This window comes from Cimex lectularius, unplaced genomic scaffold (assembly GCF_000648675.2).
Source record: "Cimex lectularius strain Harlan isolate CLEC.00 unplaced genomic scaffold, Clec_2.1 scaffold301, whole genome shotgun sequence".
Lineage (NCBI taxonomy): Eukaryota > Metazoa > Arthropoda > Insecta > Hemiptera > Cimicidae > Cimex > Cimex lectularius.
Genome location: NW_019392845.1, coordinates 232,409 through 255,659, shown reverse-complemented (window position 1 = coordinate 255,659; position 23,251 = coordinate 232,409). Strand labels below are relative to the sequence as shown.

General features: G+C 33.8%; 1 protein-coding gene across 4 annotated transcripts in view; it reads right to left on the bottom strand.

The window, feature by feature from the left end:
* Window positions 1–23,251, bottom strand: part of LOC106664675 (cyclic nucleotide-gated cation channel alpha-3) — a 177,540-nt gene that overhangs the window by 81,098 nt on the left and 73,191 nt on the right. For all 4 annotated transcript variants that reach the window (XM_024228652.1, XM_024228655.1, XM_024228653.1 and 1 more), the window contains exon 3: window positions 3,345–3,544. In XM_024228652.1, the coding sequence (XP_024084420.1) occupies window positions 3,345–3,544 (200 nt within the window). The remainder of the gene's footprint in view (window positions 1–3,344; window positions 3,545–23,251) is intronic.

The window sequence follows — 23,251 nt, the reverse complement described above, 5'->3', positions numbered from 1 at the left end:
ATAATCCTGTCAAACCAATGAAGATGGCGAAATGTCGGAACTTGTTGGACAGACCAAAACAGGTTGCAAAACAAACGGTGCAAGCAAGAATGGTCAGATACGACCTAACTACAGGTAAGATTATTTTTATTACACCTTTCAATTTTTACAAAAGCAGAACTCGGCTTGACAAAAATGGCAAAAACCAGCGAGGACAAGCAGATCAGGCAAAAACGACCAAATGACCTGTTCGTCTCCCCGCAGACCTCGTCTAGAAATCTCACAAAATAAGATATAAAAAAAATTGTTGCGTTGCGAAAAAAGCTCGAAAATAATATTGTAAAGTGAAAGCACTTATTTTTGAAAGAAGAGAATTTAAAACGATTCAACTGTAATTGAACTCATTAATTAGCTTTTATCTGCAATTACAGACTAATGTGGTAATGGAACAAGAGATTGAAGAGAGTAATAAACGTTTTGTATAAAGCCGAAATTGGATGGAAATCAATTAGAAGAAACATGTTTAACATTTAGATTATTGTTATCACCAACAACGATGAGGATTTTGCGACAAGGTTCCTACGAGGTTAAAAACACTACATTGATATTTATATTATGTACGTGGAAATTATGTCTAATATAAAAATATAACAATTTATTAATTAATACAATAATATGCAATCTCTTAGCTTGACTTCTCGTCAGAAGTTAATATTCATTAATTGTCAAAATTAATCACTTTCGTCCAGAAAGAAAGGTTTTCCCAATAGACAAGCGCAAGATGACTATTTTTCGTCTCCATTTTTTTGCGTAGTTCGATGTTTTTCCCAATAAGTATAAAGAAAGTAGTTTACCAAGGCCAACAATCGACATTAAAGAGAAGCTGGATCAGGCCAATGGGGGAAATAAAAGTCAGGCTGAGTTCGTTTCAAAACAAACGGTGTTATATCTATTCACTTGGGGCTGATCATCATGACATTGGATGATCATCACCAATAGTAAAAAACAATGGAACAGTACTGCTTAATTTCCTTGATGGAGACAGAGACAATGTAATTTGATTTTGAACGTATATAACGTACCATCATTCTTCTTTGTCCAAAGAATTTCTATTTTTTAATTAAATACTACTGGTTCGACAGTTATCACTGACAACCCGACCAGAAAATCCTCCAAGACGGTTGAAGTGAATGTGAACCCGAGACCTTCCCATTGAGTGAAAATTGACGAAGTGTGAAGGAGTGTGTCGCTAGCAACCTCTCCTAGAAGTAACTCCAACGACAAATTCAGCATATATGAAAATAATTACTTAATATAATATTCGTATTTATAAATATCAAATAAATAAATAACTAAATACTAATTGTATTTTAATCCTTTTTAAAAAGATAGTTCCTACTCACAGCAAGTTGTTTTGCAACGACAGGATTTCACGCCCTTAGCTCATCATCAGGTTCAAGGATTTCTACAACCACGTATCTCGACATGAACTGCAAAAGTGAATCAGCTGATACCCCCGCCAACGCAATGTTCCAATTAGCAGCTGGTTTTTTTAATGGCGCTCAATTTGAACGTGCGAAAAATTATAACACAAATAAATATTATAATAGTAAATACTGTAAGAAATTAATTATAAATTAGTCGTTAAAGATAAAAGATAGAAAATTAGAATGATACCTTAATATTATTATTAATTAAGGTTTTTAGTTGAGATGAAAAAAAGTTAATGGCACGAGCGGCATTCGAACCTACGATCTTCGGCTAGATACGCCGTTGCCCTACCACTTGAGCTATCGTGACCTTGATCCACTCGCACATCAACTTCTCATCTCAACCCCACCTTATGAGTTTTCGATGACTCGAAGTTTTGAGTTTTGATGTCCGAGTGGATCGAGGTCACGATAGCTCAAGTGGTAGAGCAGCGGCGTATCTAGCCGAAGATCGTGGGTTCCAATCCCGCTCGTGCCATTAACTTTTTTTCATCTCAACTAGAAACTTTTATTAATTGTAATGATTTAATTGGTCAAGCGGACCACGAAATTAGTGAACTAATATTATTAAATTGTTAGAAAAATAATAACATTTAAAATAATTAATTTAATTACTTGGACGTTTAATATTATTTATGTACTTATTTAAAATGGGAGATAGATCAAAATCTGTTATATTATTAATGCATTTATCACCACGTTCAATTTTACATTTTTTAATTTCAAATTTCTCAAACCAATCTAGTTCTCTCCCTTTGTTGAAACTATGCAACACTGTTGTATTTAAATTTGAATTGAAATTATGTTTTGTTTCTTTTAGATGGTCTTTAAATTCCAAAAATTTGCTCGATTTAGGCAAATGTTCTTTTACTCTCGTTTTTATTTCTCTACCGCATTGACCTGTATACTTAATATTACAATTGAGTTGGTAAACCCGCTTTTTGCCAAGTTGTCTACCTTGTCTTTAGGTTTTGAGAGGATGTTTTTAAGTGAACCCGTACTTCTGAAAGCTATTCTAAAACCTTCTTGTTTAAAAATATTACTAACTTTTTCCGATAATTCACCAATGTATGGGAAACAACGGAAACCTAATGATTCATTTGTGGTGGGGTGGCGGAGTCCTACTGTTGATTCGTTTAAAGTTAATTTTTTATTCTTTTAACTAGCAACCTATCTATAAATAAGATACTTTTTTTTGCTAACGTTAGAAACTATTAAAACCTTAGCAAAAACAACGGTCCTTTATTGTGAGTAGGAACTATCTTTTTAAAAAGGATTGAACAACACACTCACTCCATCGTTTATCGTTTCTATTAATTGTATTTTTTTCAGTTGTTATATTAGTATTGATTTTCGTTGAAAAAAACTAAAACTTTTATTAGCATGAGTGGATTTGCTAAACGACAAATATTCAACCCATACTCATTTGGAGATAATTAATTTATATTATGTCCATATAAGAAATCGCTCCTTCATTTTGGAGTGTACAGCTACTTTCAACCTCAGCAGGGTTCTAAAGCCGACCTAATCCCGCCTTGAACGCTTTCTCGTACCGCAGAGTTTCCAGTTCTCAGAGCAAGAAAAAAGTAATTAACGACTAATCGCATTGCCCCATTCCCCTCCGGAGGAGAGAGTTAACCCAATCTCGTCGGTTCCCTGCCTCCGCTCTCAATTGATTAGTCAGGAGACTCTTTGTTAATTTACTGACGGCGCGTAATTTAGAATGGAGTTTTTAATTTGCCTGTTTTGACTAGTATCAACCGATTGAAAATCATGTTATGCTACAGGCGTTATAAAAACAGTTTTGGCTCTCTTTTCTCGTTTCCTGTTACGGACCAATTGTTAAAGTTTTGATAAATAAAAATAGCCAGTAACCTGATGGGGAGTCCTTCTGGAGACTCCCAGCTTGGAGCTGAAGATGTCTAGGAGGCTTTGCTTGGATACAGATTTGAGCGGTCTCGGTTTAAGGCTCTCTGTGCTAGATTTAGCAAGGCCAAGAGGGCTGCAGGAGTCCAGCCTAGTCCCCGAGGAGCTCAGTCGCTCCCCTATCATTCGGCCCGACCCTCCAATTAGACCTGAAAACAATAACATTTTCACATTTAGAAGCTTTAAACTAACATAAGTATACAGGTTAAAATAAAATAGAGCTTTTTTTTAAATAAAATAAGACATTGAGGTAAGTATTGTAAATACATAAAATTTCTGTATTTTATTCCCGCTAACGATTCTTTTACTTCAGTTTAATTACACCCATTTCATTTATTCCTAAAATGTTAAATTCGTGTTAATGTTAGTGCTAAGAAATTTTCTAAGGGATCGACTTAATTATTACACATTATTCAACTCATAATAATAATAATTAAAAAAAATAACTTAATATTTTATATAAAAGAAATATGTATTTTATAATATTATTTTTTAATAAGGATGGGTCAAGGATAATCTAATCCCCCAACCGGAGCCATCGGGAAAGCAGCCTGAGACACGAAATGAAGTGGAAGGACCTTTCGCTCCTCTATCGGAATCACATCTTTTTGGAATTGTAAATGACAAGGAGTCGCAGTTACACTGGTCATTTTTTTATTTTAATGAAGTTTTAAAAATTTACTATTTTGTTATACTTGGAGCAGGCCTCGATGTTTCCTTAAAAAAAAAAAAAAAAAAAAAAAAAAAAAAAACGAATTATTTGAGTTTGAGGCATTAGTCTTTATTCACACTCGTGAATTCATTATTAATTATTCACACAAATTTGCTCAGTAAGAGATCCGCGCAAAAAACGTTATAGTATATAAAAAAAAGCTTAAACAAAAAACACTATTAATCTCAGATTTCGCAATGTGGTCCCGTCGATGCCTTGGTCTATCGTTGCTGGGCCTGCTCTCTTGCCTCAACTTACTTATGGCCTAGACCAAAACGTCACATTAGATAGACAAAAATGATTGGTTAAAAGAGTCTTAAAATTGATTAATTAGATTATTTTATTCTTCAAGAGTCTTTTTGCTTAATTTTTATTGCATTGTGTTTTAGATTTTTTGACTTAAATTTTTTACATTTCTCTTAATGATTTACAATTTGGATAATTGAGTATTCTTAAAATCATGGAATATTTAGTAGAAGGAACGTTTTGTTAATGTTATGATAGATCAGTATGAATATAAGTAATAAAATCACTAGTTTTCGTGGTCCGCTTGACCAATTAATATATTTCACTTAATTATGGTTTTTAGTTGAGATTAAAAAGTCAGTGGTACAGAGTACTCAGGTGGTAGAGTAGCGTAGTAAAGCCTTTTTTTAAATTGTTTATTAGATTGATTCTTGATTCCCTTCTTCAGTCCTGCTTTTCTTTTTCTTTTTTTTCAGTTCAGCCACGCATAGCTTTTTCTTTTTAAATTTTACAGCGTTAACACACAAAAACTATCAATCAAAGAAAAGAGAAAACAAACTGAAAACGTAGAAGATGAAATTGTCATTCCGAGCACAAAAAGTAAAAATATATACATTTTTATATTATGGTTTATCTAGCATATATTGTATTTTAAATTTAACATTTTAAGTACTCATTTGAGGACGTATCGCAATAGCTTTATATAATGTGTCTATCATATCCTATGGATGTGCATGTTATTCTACTTGAAGAAATAATTTGTATATAATGAAAGAAACATTTTCATTTTAATTAATTATCTATAATGTTAACCTTATAATTTATTTCAATTAATTAAGGTTTTTAGTTGTGATAAAAACGTCAGTGTCACGAGCGGGATTGGAACCCACGATCTTCGGCTTAAAGATCGAAACGTTGGCACGATAAAGAAAATGTGTTTCTGAAACCTGCATCACACCAGACCGCATCTCACGATTTCTGAATAATACCTGATAGAAGAATTAGAAATGCTAATTTATTTTATGTACAAATTGGTCAAACAAACTACCTACAAAAATTCGCCGAAGAATAGGAAGTGCTATATAAAAAATATTGTAAAAATTGATTGATTTTGATATTTTTTAACCAAGTTCATGTAACAATTTATATGTATTCATCGATGTTTTTTGTTGGTCCTGTTTAACTAAAGTAATGATGTAAATTGATTTATATTTTTATGTAAAGTGTCCTTGAGATGAAAAAGTTAGTGTCACGAACGGGATTCGAACCCACGACCTTCGGCAAAATACGCCGCTGCTCTAACCACATGAGCTATCGTGACTTGTTTTTCATCTCTCAATGACACTTTACATAAAAATTATAAATCAATTTAAATCATTACTTTGGTTAAATAGGACCGACGAAAAAAACAAAAGGATTGATATAATGACTGAAGTACTTCGGTAACAGTTCCCTGTGGACACTTTATGTCGGGGTTTGAGGTCACGATAGCTCAAGTGGTTAGAGCACCGGCGTATTGAGCCAATTTGTCATCTCAACCACACTTTAGGAAAAATTATAAATCGATTTAGAGTAATTATTAAAACATTATTACTTATATCTGGGCTTGATAAACCGTTTTTGTAATATTGTCTTAATGAAAATCTTTGTAAGAAGGCAGCGAAACTAAAACATTTGCTTTTCTAACGCTTTTTTTAAACTTATAATGTAGTTTATTATAAATCAAACAAGAAAATTTATACAAAATTAATAAAAAGTGATGTATTTGTTGTACACAATGGGTAAACCTGAATCTGTATATATACAATAATCGTTCCATTTGAACATTTTTTGCTGTTTATGAAACTGCTTAAAAAATATGTATACACAGTTTGTGTATTATGTTCATTTTGATATTCAGTTTACTGATATTATTCGTATGAAAATGAGAAAAATAGATAAACACAATAACCTCAACGCGCAAGGAGTTGGGAGCATAAAACGGACAAATAAAAAGTAATAGACAGTGTTGTTCTCGAGAAGTGAGAAAGACGAGGAAGGAAACTAAATTGGCGAGGGAGCCGGAGATGACAACGAGGTTTGTCAGCCCTGAAAGCTCCCCATACTACAATAGAAAAAGAAAAACAAACAAAACAATTCCTACTGGTAAAATTTGACTGTTTGATTACCAATGGCATTAAAAACTCGACTTTAAGATTCATACTTTCATATTTGTCGACATACCGTTCCGTACATACTTTCCTTTACAAATAAGTTCCTGATTATCATCCTATCTTTCGACATATCAGTTTCGTCAACTTTTAAATAAATATGGCTACCTGATAATAAGGTTATTAATAACTGCAAAGACAATAAAACCGCTATATTAAACAAACTAATCCAAATCCAACCATATTAGAGAATGCAGGTTTGTTATTGTGCAAGATGTAGGTAGAGATGAGGGTGTCCGAGTGGATGGAAGTTGCTCAATGGTTACAACAGGGACGTATTGAGTCGAAGGTCGTAGGTTCGAACCTCCCTCGTGGCACTAGATTTTTCATCTCAACCAAGACTTTAGACAAAAAGTATAAATAATCTAAAACATATTAATAGGTCAATTATGATTGCCAAATATGTGGATTAATATGGTAGGAATGATGTTAACGAGCTGTCGTCAAGTGGTATTGTTTTCAATTAGGAATAATCGTATCAGTAGAACTTCATTAATTACGATATTGCCACTGCAATCAAAATACATATTTTGCGATCCATAATCTGTTATGCAGCTCAAATTTGGGGCTATATGAGATCTTGCAAAGGTTTCGAAGGTCATTCTTAAAAAAAATATTTTCTCTACCTACAAACACCCTTTCTTATATGGTTAATTTTGAAACCTCCGTTGACCCAATTTTCTTAATTGCATTTCACCAGTATTTTATATTTCGTTTGACGGTGTTGTCACTTCCAGGTCATCGATTGGTAAACGGTATAGCCATAGAGGTGGGGTTCTCTGGTTTGATTCTTGGGTACCTCGTCTCGCCATTACTCTTGTGAGTTTGATCCTTCCATAGACAATACGCCCTAGTGGAAGACAGCTTTCCTTACTCTTATAAAAGTTAGGAAGGGTTCATTGAGAGTAGGGCTACGCAGTCTGAACACTTTCTTCTATATAGAAATTCAGTGTATTTTTTTTGCAGCTACTTGTCAATTGAGGTTGTTGTTCAAGCTGAGAGTGGAACTGCTATTTTGCTATCAATTATTTGCCCTGGTTGAGCAAGGATTCGTTCAGGGAAAGATGTTCTATGTACAACTTAAATTCAACGGAGGACTTTCATGTGGAAAGTAGCTCCTTCGCTGGTCCAGCAATCGTCAGAGATTTGACATGCTTGTGACTCTATAAACCATGAATTGCATTTAAAAAAACCTGGGAACACAGGTAATTAATAAGTGTCTGGTGTTCAGTGACCGTTAGTAAATGAATATTCGGAGATCGTGACCGCATCTCTCAACCTCCGAATAATAATTAATAAGATTGTGCTCTCTTAATATCTTTTATTTTTGTAGCTCAGATGTTAAATTAGTTTATTAGTATTTTTTTAAAAATAAGAGTTCTTACTTGAAGATTAATTATGCATTACAGGGTCTAAAAAATACAGTACGAGTTTTATTTTAGATTATTATATGGGCTTATGTATTTATTTTTATACTTTTAATTCTACGACTCTCATCTTTGAATACGTACAATACTTAAAAATGAGCTTTTTTCACAAACACCGACACTCCGAGAACTGATGTCTTCTGGTGTTGCGAACCTTCATATAAAAAATAAATAAATAATAATAAAAAAATATTATATAAACGATTATAAACGGAAGGTCATTGATTACCTAAAATTAATCAATGCGTATAGCTATATATAACCCACCACACGTGGTAGATCCCTCCTATTTGTATGAATGTATTTATTTGCGTGAATGTCGAAGTATGCATGGGTGTGGCTGTGTCGGAAGTACCCACAGGCCCACCAAATTAGTATAGATATATTATATATTTGTAGTATGATGAGAGGGACGGGTCATTGGCATTTCGTTGGTACTATACTTCCGAAGTGTAGTGGCTTGTCCAGAATGAATGTATTTATTAGCGTGAGAGGTGATGCGTGAAAGGACGTGGCTGTCGAGGAATATCGAGTACTCCAAGGCCCGTCAAACAATTTAGATTAGGATAGGTTAGTGTGTAAGTGGAACTTGTAAATACAGTTTGAACGTATTTATTAGTGTGAAAGACAGGAGGCCGCAAGATCACGATAATCTTCCGACCTCCAATTNAAAAAAAAAAAAAAAAAAAAAAAAAAAAAAAAAAAAAAAAAAAAAAAAAAAAAAAAAAAAAAAAAAAGCGCAGAAAACATTTAAGGTTTTTTTGCGATCAATGTGTAAGGCAATCAAGGTCGGATTTGATTTGCCAGCTTATATCCAGGATGGGTGAATATTGTTAGCAATAATTAAGTTAGCAGAACGGATTCATTAGTTCAGGCCGAGTGGACAGATCATATGTATAACAAACACTATCCATGTTCATTAGTTAATTTTTCTCCTGTTCGATCCCATACGTCGGTGATATTTATTAACTCCATTACGTAATCCATTCTAAAGTTTTGTTATCTTCAGCAATACATAATTAAGTTTGTTTGTACATTAGGCTTAAAAAAAAAAACATTGTGTCAACAATGCGAATTTAGAAAAAGGTTTTCTGAGAAATGAACCATAAATTTTAATTATGTTCATTTAGTATCTCGCCCTTATGAATAATCTATAAGGTAAAGAATTTATCTATGGGATTATCAAAGGGATAATATGGTTTACAGTAAATTATCTCATTCTTTTGGAATTTATTTAAATTGTAATACAATCCTGTACTAAATTATTTTCTTCGTTATAATGTTTTGGAATTGCGCTTTCAAATCAAATTGTTTTCTTTTTAATTTAAAAGAGAAGTTATTCCTTGAAAATGATGCCTAGGTATTGTTTTTGCAATAATTCAGCATCGTTGCGCCCCTCTGTCTAGACGAGAAAATGATATCAAGACAGTCAGAGTCCAAAAGCTAATAAGAAACGATGCTTCGTGACAGGCCTTAATCAAATCTGGGAAACAATTAGCGAGGAAGCGAAGCGGAACATGGAAAGGGTTCATTAAAAGATTATGAGCCGATTTTGAGAAGAAAAGCACGTTTCCACATCCGTAACGGCATCTTTCTCCAATTAAATGTGAACTAGCGAACAGCTTCGATTTGTCAGCTACTGAAATGTGAAAGGTCCTTCTGTCTATTAAAATACACTGCTTATAAACTTTCATATACTTCACTATATTTATTAATTTATATTTGATGTATTTATGTTTATTTTTACTTATATTCATACGTGGTTAAATGTACGAAAAAATTATTTACTGAAAGTTTACGAATTGTAAGTTCTCTAGTTTTCGGGGTCCGCATGACCAATTAATATCTTTCAATTAATTAAGGTTTTTAGTTGAGATAAAAAAGTCAGTGTCACGAGCGGGATTCGAACCCATGACCTTCGGCTAGANTAGCGAACAGCTTCGATTTGTCAGCTACTGAAATGTGAAAGGTCCTTCTGTCTATTAAAATACACTGCTTATAAACTTTCATATACTTCACTATATTTATTAAAAAAGAGAACTCTCTGACGAGCTTTGTATCGTTTAATACTTCTTGAACTTCATTATTCTCGACCTGTTGATGAGAAAGTAAATTTATCTGATTATAGTTACAATTTTACGGATTCTTTGGAATTTCCTTTCTAATTATTCATCTGTAGATGATTGCCTCCAGTTTCTTTATGGTGCTATTCGTTTTGGTAGTAAAATATTTGTTGATATTATCAAATTGATTGAGAAGAACAAATGTGTTGATAGTGCTCACTATTTCGAGGTTTTAAGTTTTTCGCCTTTTTTTTTCATTTCGCCATTTTGTCGTTTCGCCATTTCGTCACAGCTAGTAAAGAATAATAAAAATATTTTTTACTGCGCCAGTTTGGATGAAATAGTAATATCTTATTAACTTGATCTTGACCGCTCCTCATGACTCCAACAAACTATTTTTTACTTTACCTAATTCCGTGTAGACATTTTGCCAGAGAAAAATTTTGTTTTGCGTTTGGTGTGAAAGGAGAGGAAACTCTAGCTATGTGGAATTTCTGAATCGCTAGTTGTTCACTACAACGAAAAAATTTCATTTTTCAATGGTGTGATGGATATAAAAAAGAAAATTGAGCAAAATAGAATAGAACAAATGCAGATGTAGCAAACCTATGAAGTTGGTCGAATTGGAATATACCATACAATTTGTATTAAAAGTTAAAAACGTGTCGTCATGTGTTATTTAATTTAGTTCGTGTCATGTTTTTATGGAGAGTACGAGTTATAATCAAGCGGGTTTAAATTGAAGCATTTCACTAATTCCTGTAATGGTTGCTTAAATGCTTTTGCTCGTTTCCGCCACTTGGCTATCCTGACAAAGGCAGAGGCTTTGAAAGCACTGCTTTGACCAGCTTCTGAGCTTACTTTACGAAAGAGGACGTCTCTTTATATATATTTCGGAAATGAGATGGTCAGGAAGCGCCAGTTTGAATAGTCTAGCAATATCTTATTAACTTAATATTTAATTAACATTGATCAATAGAATCTTTGGTCCTTTAAACTCTGTCTTCGTTAAATGCAAAAAGAGTATTTAGAAGAAATTTAAAAAAAATGTCTACATACACAATTATTCATTAATATGCTATACGCAAAAAATTATTTAAAAAAAATCGTTTCATTGCAAGTGATCATCAGCATGATATTAAACTTATATACTGTAAATAGGGATAAATTAAGTTATTGGTTGATAACTGTTAAGCAGATAGACGTTTTGACATGCAACTTGAACCACATTTTTACAAATTTTATTCAATAGTTGAAACCATACATTTCAATATTGTAATAGATTTTAACATTTGATAACTTTGTAAATTATTAATTATACTTTCAAAGTCGTGAAAAAGGGTGTACTACAGAAGCTAAGGGTTTTCTCTCCATATGGCTTTCTTATATTTTTAATTTAAAATTATGCTGCACTCGATTTACTAGTTTTCGTGGTCCGCTTGAACAATTAATATCTTTTAATTAATTAAGGTTTTTAGTTAAGATAAACAAGTCAGGGTCATGAGCTGGATTCGAACCCACGATCTTCGGCTAAATACGCTGCTCTACCACTTGAGGTATCTTGACTTCGATCCAATCGGACACCAACTTTCCATCTCAACCCCACCTTTTGAATTTTTCTCTTCTTTTTGCCATTTTTCAAATGTCGTGTAATCTATTTGATTCTCGGCGACAAATGAAATGGCCACGGAGAGCTTTAGTGAAGTATACATCATTTTAATTCATTAAATTCGCTATATTTCGTGGTCCGCTTGACCAATTAATATCATTCAATTAATTAAGGATTTTAGTTGAGATAAAAAAGTCAATGTCACGAGCGGGATTCGAACCCACGACATTTGAAAAATGGCAAAAAGGAGGGAAAATTCAAAAGGTGGGGTTGAGATGGGAAGTTAGTGTCCGATCGGATCGAGGTCACATAGCTCATGTGGTAGAGCAGCGGCGTATCTAGGCGAAGGTCGTGGGTTCGAATCCCGCTCGTGACATTGACTTTTTTCTCAACTAAAAACCTTAATTAATTGAATTATGCTGTAGAAATTATTAATTAGTTTAAAAGTAAGATATAATACGAAAAAACTATGATATTGTTAATAAAAGATTCCTGTAATAGACTCGTGAGTTACTACGTATTTCGTCTTTTGCAGTATCTACAGAGAACAATCTTAATTAATTTTACATTCATGTATAAATACACATGTTAAATAACAAAAACTTTATATATGTATATATATATATGAATATGTGTGTGTGCTCTAAAAATTTGTCTGTGTATGTGTATACCACAAAGCTGTGATATATGAAACATAACTTTATGAATGTGGCATTAATTAAGACCATTTTCTGTAGTCCCTGAAGAAGACGAAGTATGTTGTCGAACGATCGGCATTCGTAAAAAATCTCTGTTTTCCTAACCGGAACCCTAATTCACTCTATTACATAGTAAAGGCTTCGCATAGAAAATATTAAAAGAATCTTATGTTAGTAAAATAGTACTTTAGTGTTTATATAGTTATTGTGTCGAAAAGATTGCTTACAGATTGGTCGTTTATCACGAATGATGCAAAGTGGATAAATGAAATTAACGTTTTCCAAGGTGTGAGAACGACCGTTTAAGGTGTTCCTAAATTTGTCGAGAAATTAATTGTTAACGATCTCGCCACTGTTTCCAAAGGGCAGGAGTCAATGAAGTGGAAATAAATTATTCTTCCATTTGTCTCCTATCTCCCCCCTCCTCATAAAGGCTATCGCTCTTATGAGTGAACGGCAGCAACAGCAGTGTTACTGATAATTCATCAATCGTGAAGCGAGCCGAACTTTGGTGTTATCAGGCCCCTAGGTAAACGCCGCTTTGTCCTCGACAAAGGGAAATTTGATTGTCGGCATCCGTACTTAAATTAGTTTCACTGATGGATTCTAAATATTAAATAATAAATATTGAATAAATTTTTATGTTACAATTAAAGACCTCATTGAATGAAAGATGTTAACATTTTTGTCTCAATCATCTTCATTTTGACACTATAAAATAAACTTATTCCATCAGGTAACATTAAGATTAAAAATTAAATAAAACACTTTTTTAACTTATTATTTGTTATATTCCTTAGACGTAGAAAAAATCCATCAAAATATTTATTGTTATTTTACATGGTTCCTGGTGCTGCCCGCTCTACCTCTTCAGCTGTTTTAAATTAAAAAGTGTCCAGTTTCACATGGAACAAGAATCGATCCATGTAAAATAATAACAAATATTTTTTTGAAATAGTTTTTTTTTAGTTGTCTCGCCTAAGTAGTATAAAATAATAAGATAAAAAATTAATTTATTGAAACAACCTTTTGAGGAAAATTTTCCTTATTGGCTTTTTTTTCCCCACCATTGCCATTTTAGGTTATTTTATTTTTATAAATTAAATACATTAAATTTATAATTACTGAGGTTCAAGTACATTGGTGCCTGCTAATGAGATTGTTCGTTTGAGGCCACGATTTCGAATATTGATGGAAAAAAGGGCACTAGATAGTCGTAGGTTATTAACTTTTATGCAAAGCTTAATTTAAAGCAAGTAACCAAGTGCCGGTACACATTTAACAGTTTAATCGAAATTTTATTCTTTTTTGCCTTCTGAAGTTTGACAACATTTTAAATTAGTTTGCCCCATTTTTTCATAATAATTTAACAAAAATTTCTAAATTTTTTATTAGTACATCTTTACAGTTCGGGGTCCGATTGATCAATTAACATTTCCAAATTAATTAATATTTATGAAAGGAATTGGTCGAGTCAATTATCAAGTTATCAAAAAGTCAGTGTCACGACCTTCGGGCTAAATACGCCGCTACTCTACCACTTGAGCTATCGTGACTTTGATCCACTCGGACACTAACTTCCCATCTCAACCCCACCTTTTGAATTTTCCCTCCTTTCTGCCATTTATCAAATGTCGTGTAATCTATTTGATTCTCGGCGACAAATGAAATGGCCACGGAGAGCTTTAGTGAAGACATACTTCATTTAACTTATTAAAAATTCTCTAGTTTTCGTGGTCCGCTTGAACAATTAATGTATTTCAATTAATTAAGGTTTTTAGTTGAGATAAAAAAGTCAGTGTCACGAGCGGGATTCGAACCCACGACCTTCGGCCAAATACGCAGCTGCTCTACCACTTGAGCTGTCGTGACTTCGATCCGCTCGGACACTAACTTCCCATCTCAACCTCACCTCTCAAATTTTCCTTGTATTTGCCATTTTTCAATGTCGTGTAATCTATTTGATTCTCGGCGACAAATGAAATGGCCACGGAGAGCTTTCGTGAAGATATACTTCAGTTTAATTATTAAATCCATTACAGTTCGTGGTCCGATTGACCAATTAACATTTTTAAATTAATTAATATTTATGACAGGTATTGGTCGGGATAAAAGATGGAAAGTTAGTGCCCGAGTGGATCGAAATCACGATAGCAAAAGTGGTAGAGCACCGCCATATTTAGCCGAAGATCGTGGGTTCGAATCCCGCTCATGACACTGACTTTTTTATCTCAACCAATACCTTTCATAAATATTAATTAAAATTTTTTTCATTAGTTAATTTATGCTTTCACATCATTCATTCAACTTTAACCCTGTTTTCTTTTTGATCCAATTTTAAATGGCAGCAGCTACGAAGTACCATGGATGTGTGTGTGCATGTGTGTATAAAACAAGTTGGTGTTTAATTTTTGTACGAAAGAGAAATTCTTTTATTTTGGTGGTCTGGTAGGACGCAGAATTCTATATTCGCATTTTTTCGTATAAAATATATTTTTTCTGGATTTAAAATGTATTTTCATAATCTAAGAAACGTAATGACGTAATTTGGTAACAATATTAGTAGCACAAAAGCAGATCGATGGCTAGAACGTACTTAAAGGACTTTGTTCTCTTTTGAATCCCGGATGAATCAACTAACTGAAATATTGAAAAGTTTGGCAGGAAAATAATATACTTTTCACCTTCACAAGAAAACGGCAATTAGTCGTATTATCTCTAGTAGAAATTTCTATTTACATAGGATGATTAGGTGTTTACATCACTCAATATTAAAGTTATAATGAGTCAGTTCGTAAAAAAAAGTATCTCGAACAGTTCAGCACTAAATTATAAAATAATTTCTTTCTCATGGCTTCAAAACTTATAACTGCGAGCTTATTGTATAAACTTTAGCTCGGTTCAAGCAACACATCAAGGAAGGCCAACATGCGAAGAAAGTGCAGTAGATAAGTGACGTGTCCGCAAACTGGGCTAAAATTGGTCGGTCATTGATTGTTGTTTCCAACCATGTATCTGACAATAATGTACACATGAGAATTATCCATCCTAGCCAAACACAAAGTTGAAGCAGCGATTTCCTAGACCACGATATTTATCACGGTACAGGACGGTAACTGTTGGACCATCTGTAGGCCCAGTGTTCGACTATTGGACTATTGTGTGGAGCCAAGCCCATGGCCGGTGTGATATGGTGCCAATTTTGGTGAAAAACGCCTTGGTGGCCATCTTTCATGGCTCATAGTGAAGAGGGCTATAACATTTTTACTCAAAAGAAGTTCGATAGCTTCCCTCAATTTGTCGTGATTCAAGACAGATCTACCAGACTGTGGTTCATCCTCGATCCCCCCATTCTCAGAAGCAAACTTTTTTAACCACTTTTCGGCAGTACGCTGCTTATTGTGCCGTGAGAAAGTAAATATTTTATAATTTGCACTGAACTGACGAATTATCCTCTTGGTAATACGTGATGTATACATCTAAACTTCCTATGTAAATGTTGATTAAAGGTATGAAAACAATAACAAAAGAAAAACCGCACCAACTTTTCTGGTTATCTGGTAAACAATCATTAACTAACAGAAATTTACATACGATGTTTCAGAGAAAGTTAAGGTAACTAAACTAAACAAATCTTTAAAATACCCAGAGTAAAAATAATTTTCAAAATTTTATTTCTTAAGGAAATAATGTATTTTGTCAATCTGTCATTGATTAAAAATTTATTCAATTAGTAAAATATAATAGTTATTAATTACTAGTATTAAACATAGTTTAGTTTTTGCTAATCTATTCTACTTGTTTGGGATAGGAACAAAAATGTTCGCTTTAACCTTATATTTATTTTATATTTTGAGAAAAAATTATTTTTCAACGTGTCAGTTCTTGATTGTCTATTGCCTGCAGAACCTACGTTCTATTTTGATTGAAAAATATCTTCTTATTTTAAACTTTTTTATTTATTGACGCCTGCGTCAATTGTTGCGCTTAAGCAAATTTGATAGCATTTTTCAGCGTAAATCAAGACAAAATTAACGCAAAAATATACATAAAACAGAAAAAAGAGGAAAGGAGAGTAATCACTCCAGTACACTAACATTAATCAATTTCACTGTTATGTACTTTATTTCATGGCGTATTTTGAAGGGTGCTGGAGGAAATGTTTCTGATATGAGGGTTTGTGTGACTGTATAAATATTTGTGAAATTTCAGCGGTTTTTTTACTACTTCCAGGACATATTAGATATTAAGTTCATTGAGAATGATAAGATTAGATTTTGGATTTTTGATTGTAGGTATCGGATACATTGGAGCTTGGAATGTTTTGCTGAACCCCAAAGTTTGATGTCGTATGTCCAAATTGATCTCAAAACAACTATATAAATGAGTCGTTTTTTTGTAAAGTAGTTTTGGTCGTTTTTCCAGCAGACTTTTAAGAAATCTCAATCGTCTGATTAGTTCCTGACTTTTAGTCGCGTTTGAGTGTTCCCTGTAAGTTGTTTGTCAAGGTAGTGAACTAGATAGTGGGAGAGGATACTACTGTAATAGATGGGAATAGCGGTCTCCAAAGGGTAAAAATGACATGTTCACATTTATGTATGTTCATTATCTTCTTCCACCGCTTGAACTACTGCTAAAAGGTGTGATACGGCTTTTCCAGTTTTTGATTGAAATAGAGTCTTTGGGAGAGCAAGGGATGGTGATATCATCCGCACAGGCAGAAAGGATCGTTTCTGGAAGAGTAGGATTGCCTGCGGTATATACCGTGTTGAGGATAGATCCTAAGATGTTTCCTTTTGGGACCTCTGTGGGACACCCGGCTAATAGAGAGTGGCCGTTGATCACCTGAAAGTATTTGTCGTATAGGATTTTAGGATCAGATGGTAGTATCGGGTACAGGTAACACTTTCATAAGTTTCCAGAGGAGAACATATCATTTATTTATTAACTATACTTCATGCAATAAACAGACGGAGGTAATCTTCCAGATGTAGAATGGATAGATGTTTGATTTCGTTTAATTTAAATGCAACTTTTAATTTCAATATGCTTAAAAAGGCAAGTTTAATGTGGTATTTAGAAGTTTATATTTGTTAACCTTGTATTACATTAATAATTAATTTAATAGTTTACATTTTTTCTTTTATGGTTATAATTTCTTTTTGATAGTTACCTAGCAGTATTGTCTACCTTCCCATGAGGCTTTTCTTAAACACATGTTTCCAAATGTCTCGCCTCGTTACCTTAAATGAAATTTCAGGATGCCTTCATCTCGGCCGTCAGGCCAAAGAAGAGTGCGGGTTTTAACATTCAAAAATCAATGAAAAAACCGTTAGGTTTTAGTCGGAGAATCGTCATTATTACTATTAAATACTGTTAGTAATTCCACTAGTTTCTTAGTCCGCTTGACCAATAAATATCTTTCAATTAATTAAGGTTTTTAGTTGAGATAAAAAAGTCAGTGTCACGAGCGGGATTCGAACCCACGATCTTCTGCTAGATGTGCCGCTGCTCTACCACTTGAGCTAACGTGACCTCGATTCACTCGGACACTAACTTCCCATCTCAACCCCACCTTTTGAATTTTCCCTCCTTTTTGCCATTTTTCAAATGTCGTGAAATCGGTTTGATTCTTGGCGACTACTGAAATGGCCAGGGAGAGCTTTAGTCAAGGTATACTTCATTTAAAGTAATTAAATTCGTTATTTTTCGTGGTCCGCTTGACCAATTAATATCTTTCAATTACTTAAAAGGTTTTTAGTTGAGATAATAGATTCAAGAGGTGGGGTTGAGATCGGAAGTTAGTGACCGAGTGGATCGAGGTCACGATAGCTCAAGTGGTAGAGCAGCGGCGTATCTAGCCGAAGGTGTTCGAATCCCGCTCGTGACACTGACTTTTTTATCTCAACTAAAAACCTTAATTAATTGAAAAACTGTTAGTAACGTTTGTAATGTATAATACTTCTTGCCAGGACTTCCTGATGATCGGCAGACAGACCGAAACGTAGAAGAAAACAAAATACAAAATAAAAACCCGTCTTTGAAAAACACCACCTGTTCTCTTGGAAAATTCCAAACCTTTAAAAAACTATTTTAGGAGGGAAAAAATATAATCTTTTTAATATACCATAGTATAATATTGAAGGCCGACATTAATTATATCGTATATTAGTACTCCAGTTATAATCAATTTGAAATTTATTATTTCTTAATTTCCTCTACCAATAACTTTAGTAGAATGATTTTTTAATCTTTAATTATAATATTTTTAGTTATTTTATAACTTTAATTATTGGGAAAATACGCATGGAACTCTTATGTAATTGCGGAAATATGTTAAATATGCACAAATATATAAATATAAAAGTATATATAGGTATATACTACTATAAAAATAATAAAAACTATATATATAGTTTTTATTTATTTTATTATGAGATGTGATTTATATTGTGGATAAAGGTTCAATTTAGGGACAGATTTATGCAGGTTACTTTTTAATAATGTATGATTCATTAGGGAATCCCTTCAAGACGCTTGACCCTCTTCAAGAACGGTGTACCTCTCCGGTTTTAAGCCTTCGGGTCTAATAAGATTAATGTGTGTACATGGGGGCTAAGTAAATTCTATTTACAACACCGCCCAAGGGCGTGACGCTTCCCAGGGCCGGAGGACCTAATTTATGGTTCAGAAACAACCGTTCTAAGTGTAAATTCATAGAGAATTTCTGAGCGATCGTGAAAATTATCTTCGTTGAGCGCTTCAAAATCATGTGGGTTGGCCCCTATGTTCTAAATTTGACGCTTGTTTATTCATGACTGTTGACTCGGCTTTTTGGAATGTTATAAAAAGTGAAGTAACTCTGCAACGTTTACGTAAAGTGCGTGAAATAACAAAATAACATTTTTTTAAAATATTTCTGCTGAGCAGTTTATAAATAATAAACAAAGTAAGCAATGAATAAATTAAGTTATGAAAACATTTTGGAATTTTGGAATCATCAGATTTTTGTTGCAAAATGTTCCATATTCACACAGCCACAAAGCTCTAATGTTACTCACACTTCTCAAACATAACAATCTTCTCTATATCTACTTTCTTATCATGTTTTACTAAGTGAACAAGCATATTTAATTTTCATTCATCGAGAAGTAGTTTCGTGCTTGTCTACATTCAATTAATTAAGGTTTGAAGTTGAGATAAAAAAGTCAGTGCCACGAGCGGGATTCGAACCCACGACCTTCGGCTAGATACGCCGCTGCTCTACCATCTGAGCTATCGTGACCTCGATCCACTCGGACATCAACTCCCCATCTCAACCCCACCTTATGAGTTTTCCCTCCTTTTGCCATTTTTCAATTCATAAGGTGGGGTTGAGATGGGAAGTTAGTGCCCGAGTGGATCGAAGTCACGATAGCTGAAGTGACAGAGCAACGGCGTATCAAGCCGAAGGTCGTGGGTTCGAATCCCGCTCCTGACTCTGACTTTTTTATCTCAACTTAAAACCGTAATTAATTGAATGATATTAATTGGTCAATCAGACCACGAAAAATAGATAATTGAATGGACTTGTCTATATTGTTGAAGGTTCATGATGGTAAGAGTGAGGGGAAGCTTTGCTGTAGTTGCACCTAAGTGATCTTTTATGTTATTTTTATTAGCATTACATTAATGTTGTGAACACTGATTGTGTTTGAATTACTGGTGTAATAGGGAAAGGCCTACGTCTACTTTCGTCTAATTTATTTCCATTTCATTTCTTTCTTCCTATGTACACCAACTCATTAATAGCAAATTGGTAGTCTCCGTTTTCTATCGCATCTTTTTTTATTGTTCTCATGATATAAAATTGAATTTTCTAAAGCTCTTCTAGGTGTGATGGCAAATTGCGCTTAATTTGGAGTGGTTGTGGAATGATGTTGGTATCTTCTCTTAGTAGTAGATATGTCGGTGTAAACTTTGTGACGCTATGGATTGTGTTATTGTATGCTAAAGTACAAGCTTCTGCTATTTACTGTGGATCTAATACGATCTACTAATGGCTGATGAAATCTTTCATTAAGTCCATTACACTGACATTTTACTGAAGTAAAAAGTAGAGAAATATCTTTTGAAGCAACATCTTCCTTAAGCTCTGAAGACTTAACTGCAGCACATTGGCCGGCCAATAGTATTTTAATTTTATTCTTCTTTAGCACTGGATCTACAAGGCGTATAAAGTCTTTTTCATTTTGTCCATTTGAGGTAGATGTAGCAAATCTTGAGAACTGGTCAACCAATATAAGGAGATATCGTTTCGAGGAACTATTGCCACCAAATCCACCAATTGTGTCTATTGGAATAATTTCGTATGGTGTAATTGCCGGACCCAAATGGGAAATCAACCCGATTGGAATGGATTGTTCTAATTTTATTTTTCTTAAATATTGGTATGAATGTAATAATTCTTTACCAATTTGTCCATATTTAAAAAGTAGTAATTTGGTCATAACTGTAATAACGTGAATTGGAGTCCTAATATCCAACTTGCCTATGGATTTTCAATCAACTTTTGGACTAACGATTGAGAAAAAAATTCGCCGATAGCTGTGAAGGTTCTTAAAAAATATTTCTTCTTTGCTTTCTGTATGCCGGTATTTCAGTATCTCTTCTTCATGTTCTTGTTGGCCAGCCTGAATTTCATGCATTGTTACCAAATTTACAACTTTAGTACATCATTGTTTTCGAAGGTCTCAAAAACCGGAAAGGGTATTAGCTTCGACATATTGTTTTGATTTGGATTTTCTTGGATTTGATCTCATTGTCGTGATTATAGCGTTATAACACCCTTAGATACAGGCTATTGCGGAAATTGTTGTATAGAAGGTGAACCTATTTGATACTCCAGCATTCGTCAGATACTCTTCCCGATGTATTTTTCTTATCTTTACTATTAAATTTTATAGTTGGTTCTTCCAGAGATATACATCATGTAATAAAGGACTGATGTCGGAACGGTATTTTTCAAAATAATTGAACCAAAAAACTTTCTTTTAACCACCTCAATCGCAAGAACTCTAGGAAGACTGAAGGATGGAGGACTAAGGGATCTCAATACATACTCAAAATGGCTATAAAGTAAAAACCTAAAGGAGGTCTATAGCAGTCTTGATAAAGCACATAGTTTTTGGCACGTGTCTGAATACAAAATAGCTTTTAATATGTTGATAGTGTCCATCCTAATGTTGTGGAACTCTATAATAAATTGATTGGTAAGAAATACATGGACTTTGTCACAACAGACTAGTTTTTTCACTAGCCTATGTGGAAAAGACTTTTTTCTTACAAATAACTTAATAGCTTTTTAAAATAAAAACAAAAAACAACGCTATAATTGCTCTAACTTACCATACCGAGTAAACCTCCCCAACTCAGAAACGCATAACAAGCGCACATGTCAATACACAATAAGATATGGACTTGTGCTTATTTATTTAAAAGCAGAGGTAACGTATCTACTTTGGCGCTACTGTTGTAACGATCATAGTCAAAATTTCAACGTGCAGACGGCAAGAATGTATTATAAACTGGGGTGCATGATGTTTCGTGATGCTATAAGCTTTACGTTCTCCAGGGTTTTGATATATAAAATTTTATTTTATTTTTTTTTTAATTTCTTTTTGCGAAGCAGTTGAAAAAAATAGATCTTAGTTAAAAAAAAGTTCAAAATTACTTGGAGAATTGGAAAGAAAAGTATCGCTCATATGATATCTAAAATGAACGATGCGTATGTAAATGAGAGAAAAGAAAAATCGCTACAGCCAAACAAAAAATGGAAGTATATCTGAGTCGATTTCCATTATCTACAATGGCTCCTTGAGCATTTGTTGAATAAATAAACTAACAATGTATTGAAAAACTTGATGGAGTAAATCGATCATGTTGATGTTAATATTCTCTGAACTGAGGAAGTGTTTTAAACCTGATTCACTTATGTCGCCTGTGAAAATCTCACACCTCCTAACTTCTGCTCATCCGCTTCATGCTGATCGTAAAGGTCGTGATGACCTTTCCGTTTTGTCCCAGGGGTTTTCACATCTGACCTTCTTGCTGTATCTGAGCAACAATCGAACACGTTATTCCACGAACGAGCACATTAAAGAAACCAGGTGTAACAAAGTGGGAGGTGCGAACCCATTAAAGAAGAAAAAATCGATTTCCTAGATAGTATGTACTAAAATTGAAATAGCTCGTCCGATTAAATTGGGAATCCATCCCAAACTACTTTCAGAAAGGTCAGTCATTTCGCATAACGATTTAAAAATTCAACGTTTAAAAACAATTTGCATTATTCATTTGGTAGTCTAACACTGTTTATTAAAAGTCTCCAACAAAAATAACCTTGAGATAATAAACTTAATTATGGTATAAAGGTGTAAAAGTAAAGTAATACTGTCATGCAAGATGGCTCATTGCCTACCCGTACATTTCGTTGGGTGTCGTGGCTTGGAGGATCGATATCTCCAACAATATTGAACAGATTGGACAATGCAATGCGCTGCATACGAAGTTTCTGCAACCGTTGGAAAAACGAAAGTCATAATAAAACGGAGGTAATAGTTTTCGGCAAGCGTAGGCCGTTGTTTATAAAAATATCCAAATTAAAGGTGTAACTGTGTCGTGGACTGAAACGGTCATATATCCTGGGTGATATTGGACCATAAACTCACTTTTACTCCCCATGTTAATGATAAAATGAACAGGGGCAAAGCGGCTATCCACGTACTTTTCCCTCTGCTCTGTCACCTGCCAGTAAACATCTTTACAAGGTGGTGCTTAGGCCGATGCTTCTGTATGCTTGACCCTCCTGTAGTTTCACATGCAAGACTAATGTCAGGCTGCAGGTTGTGCA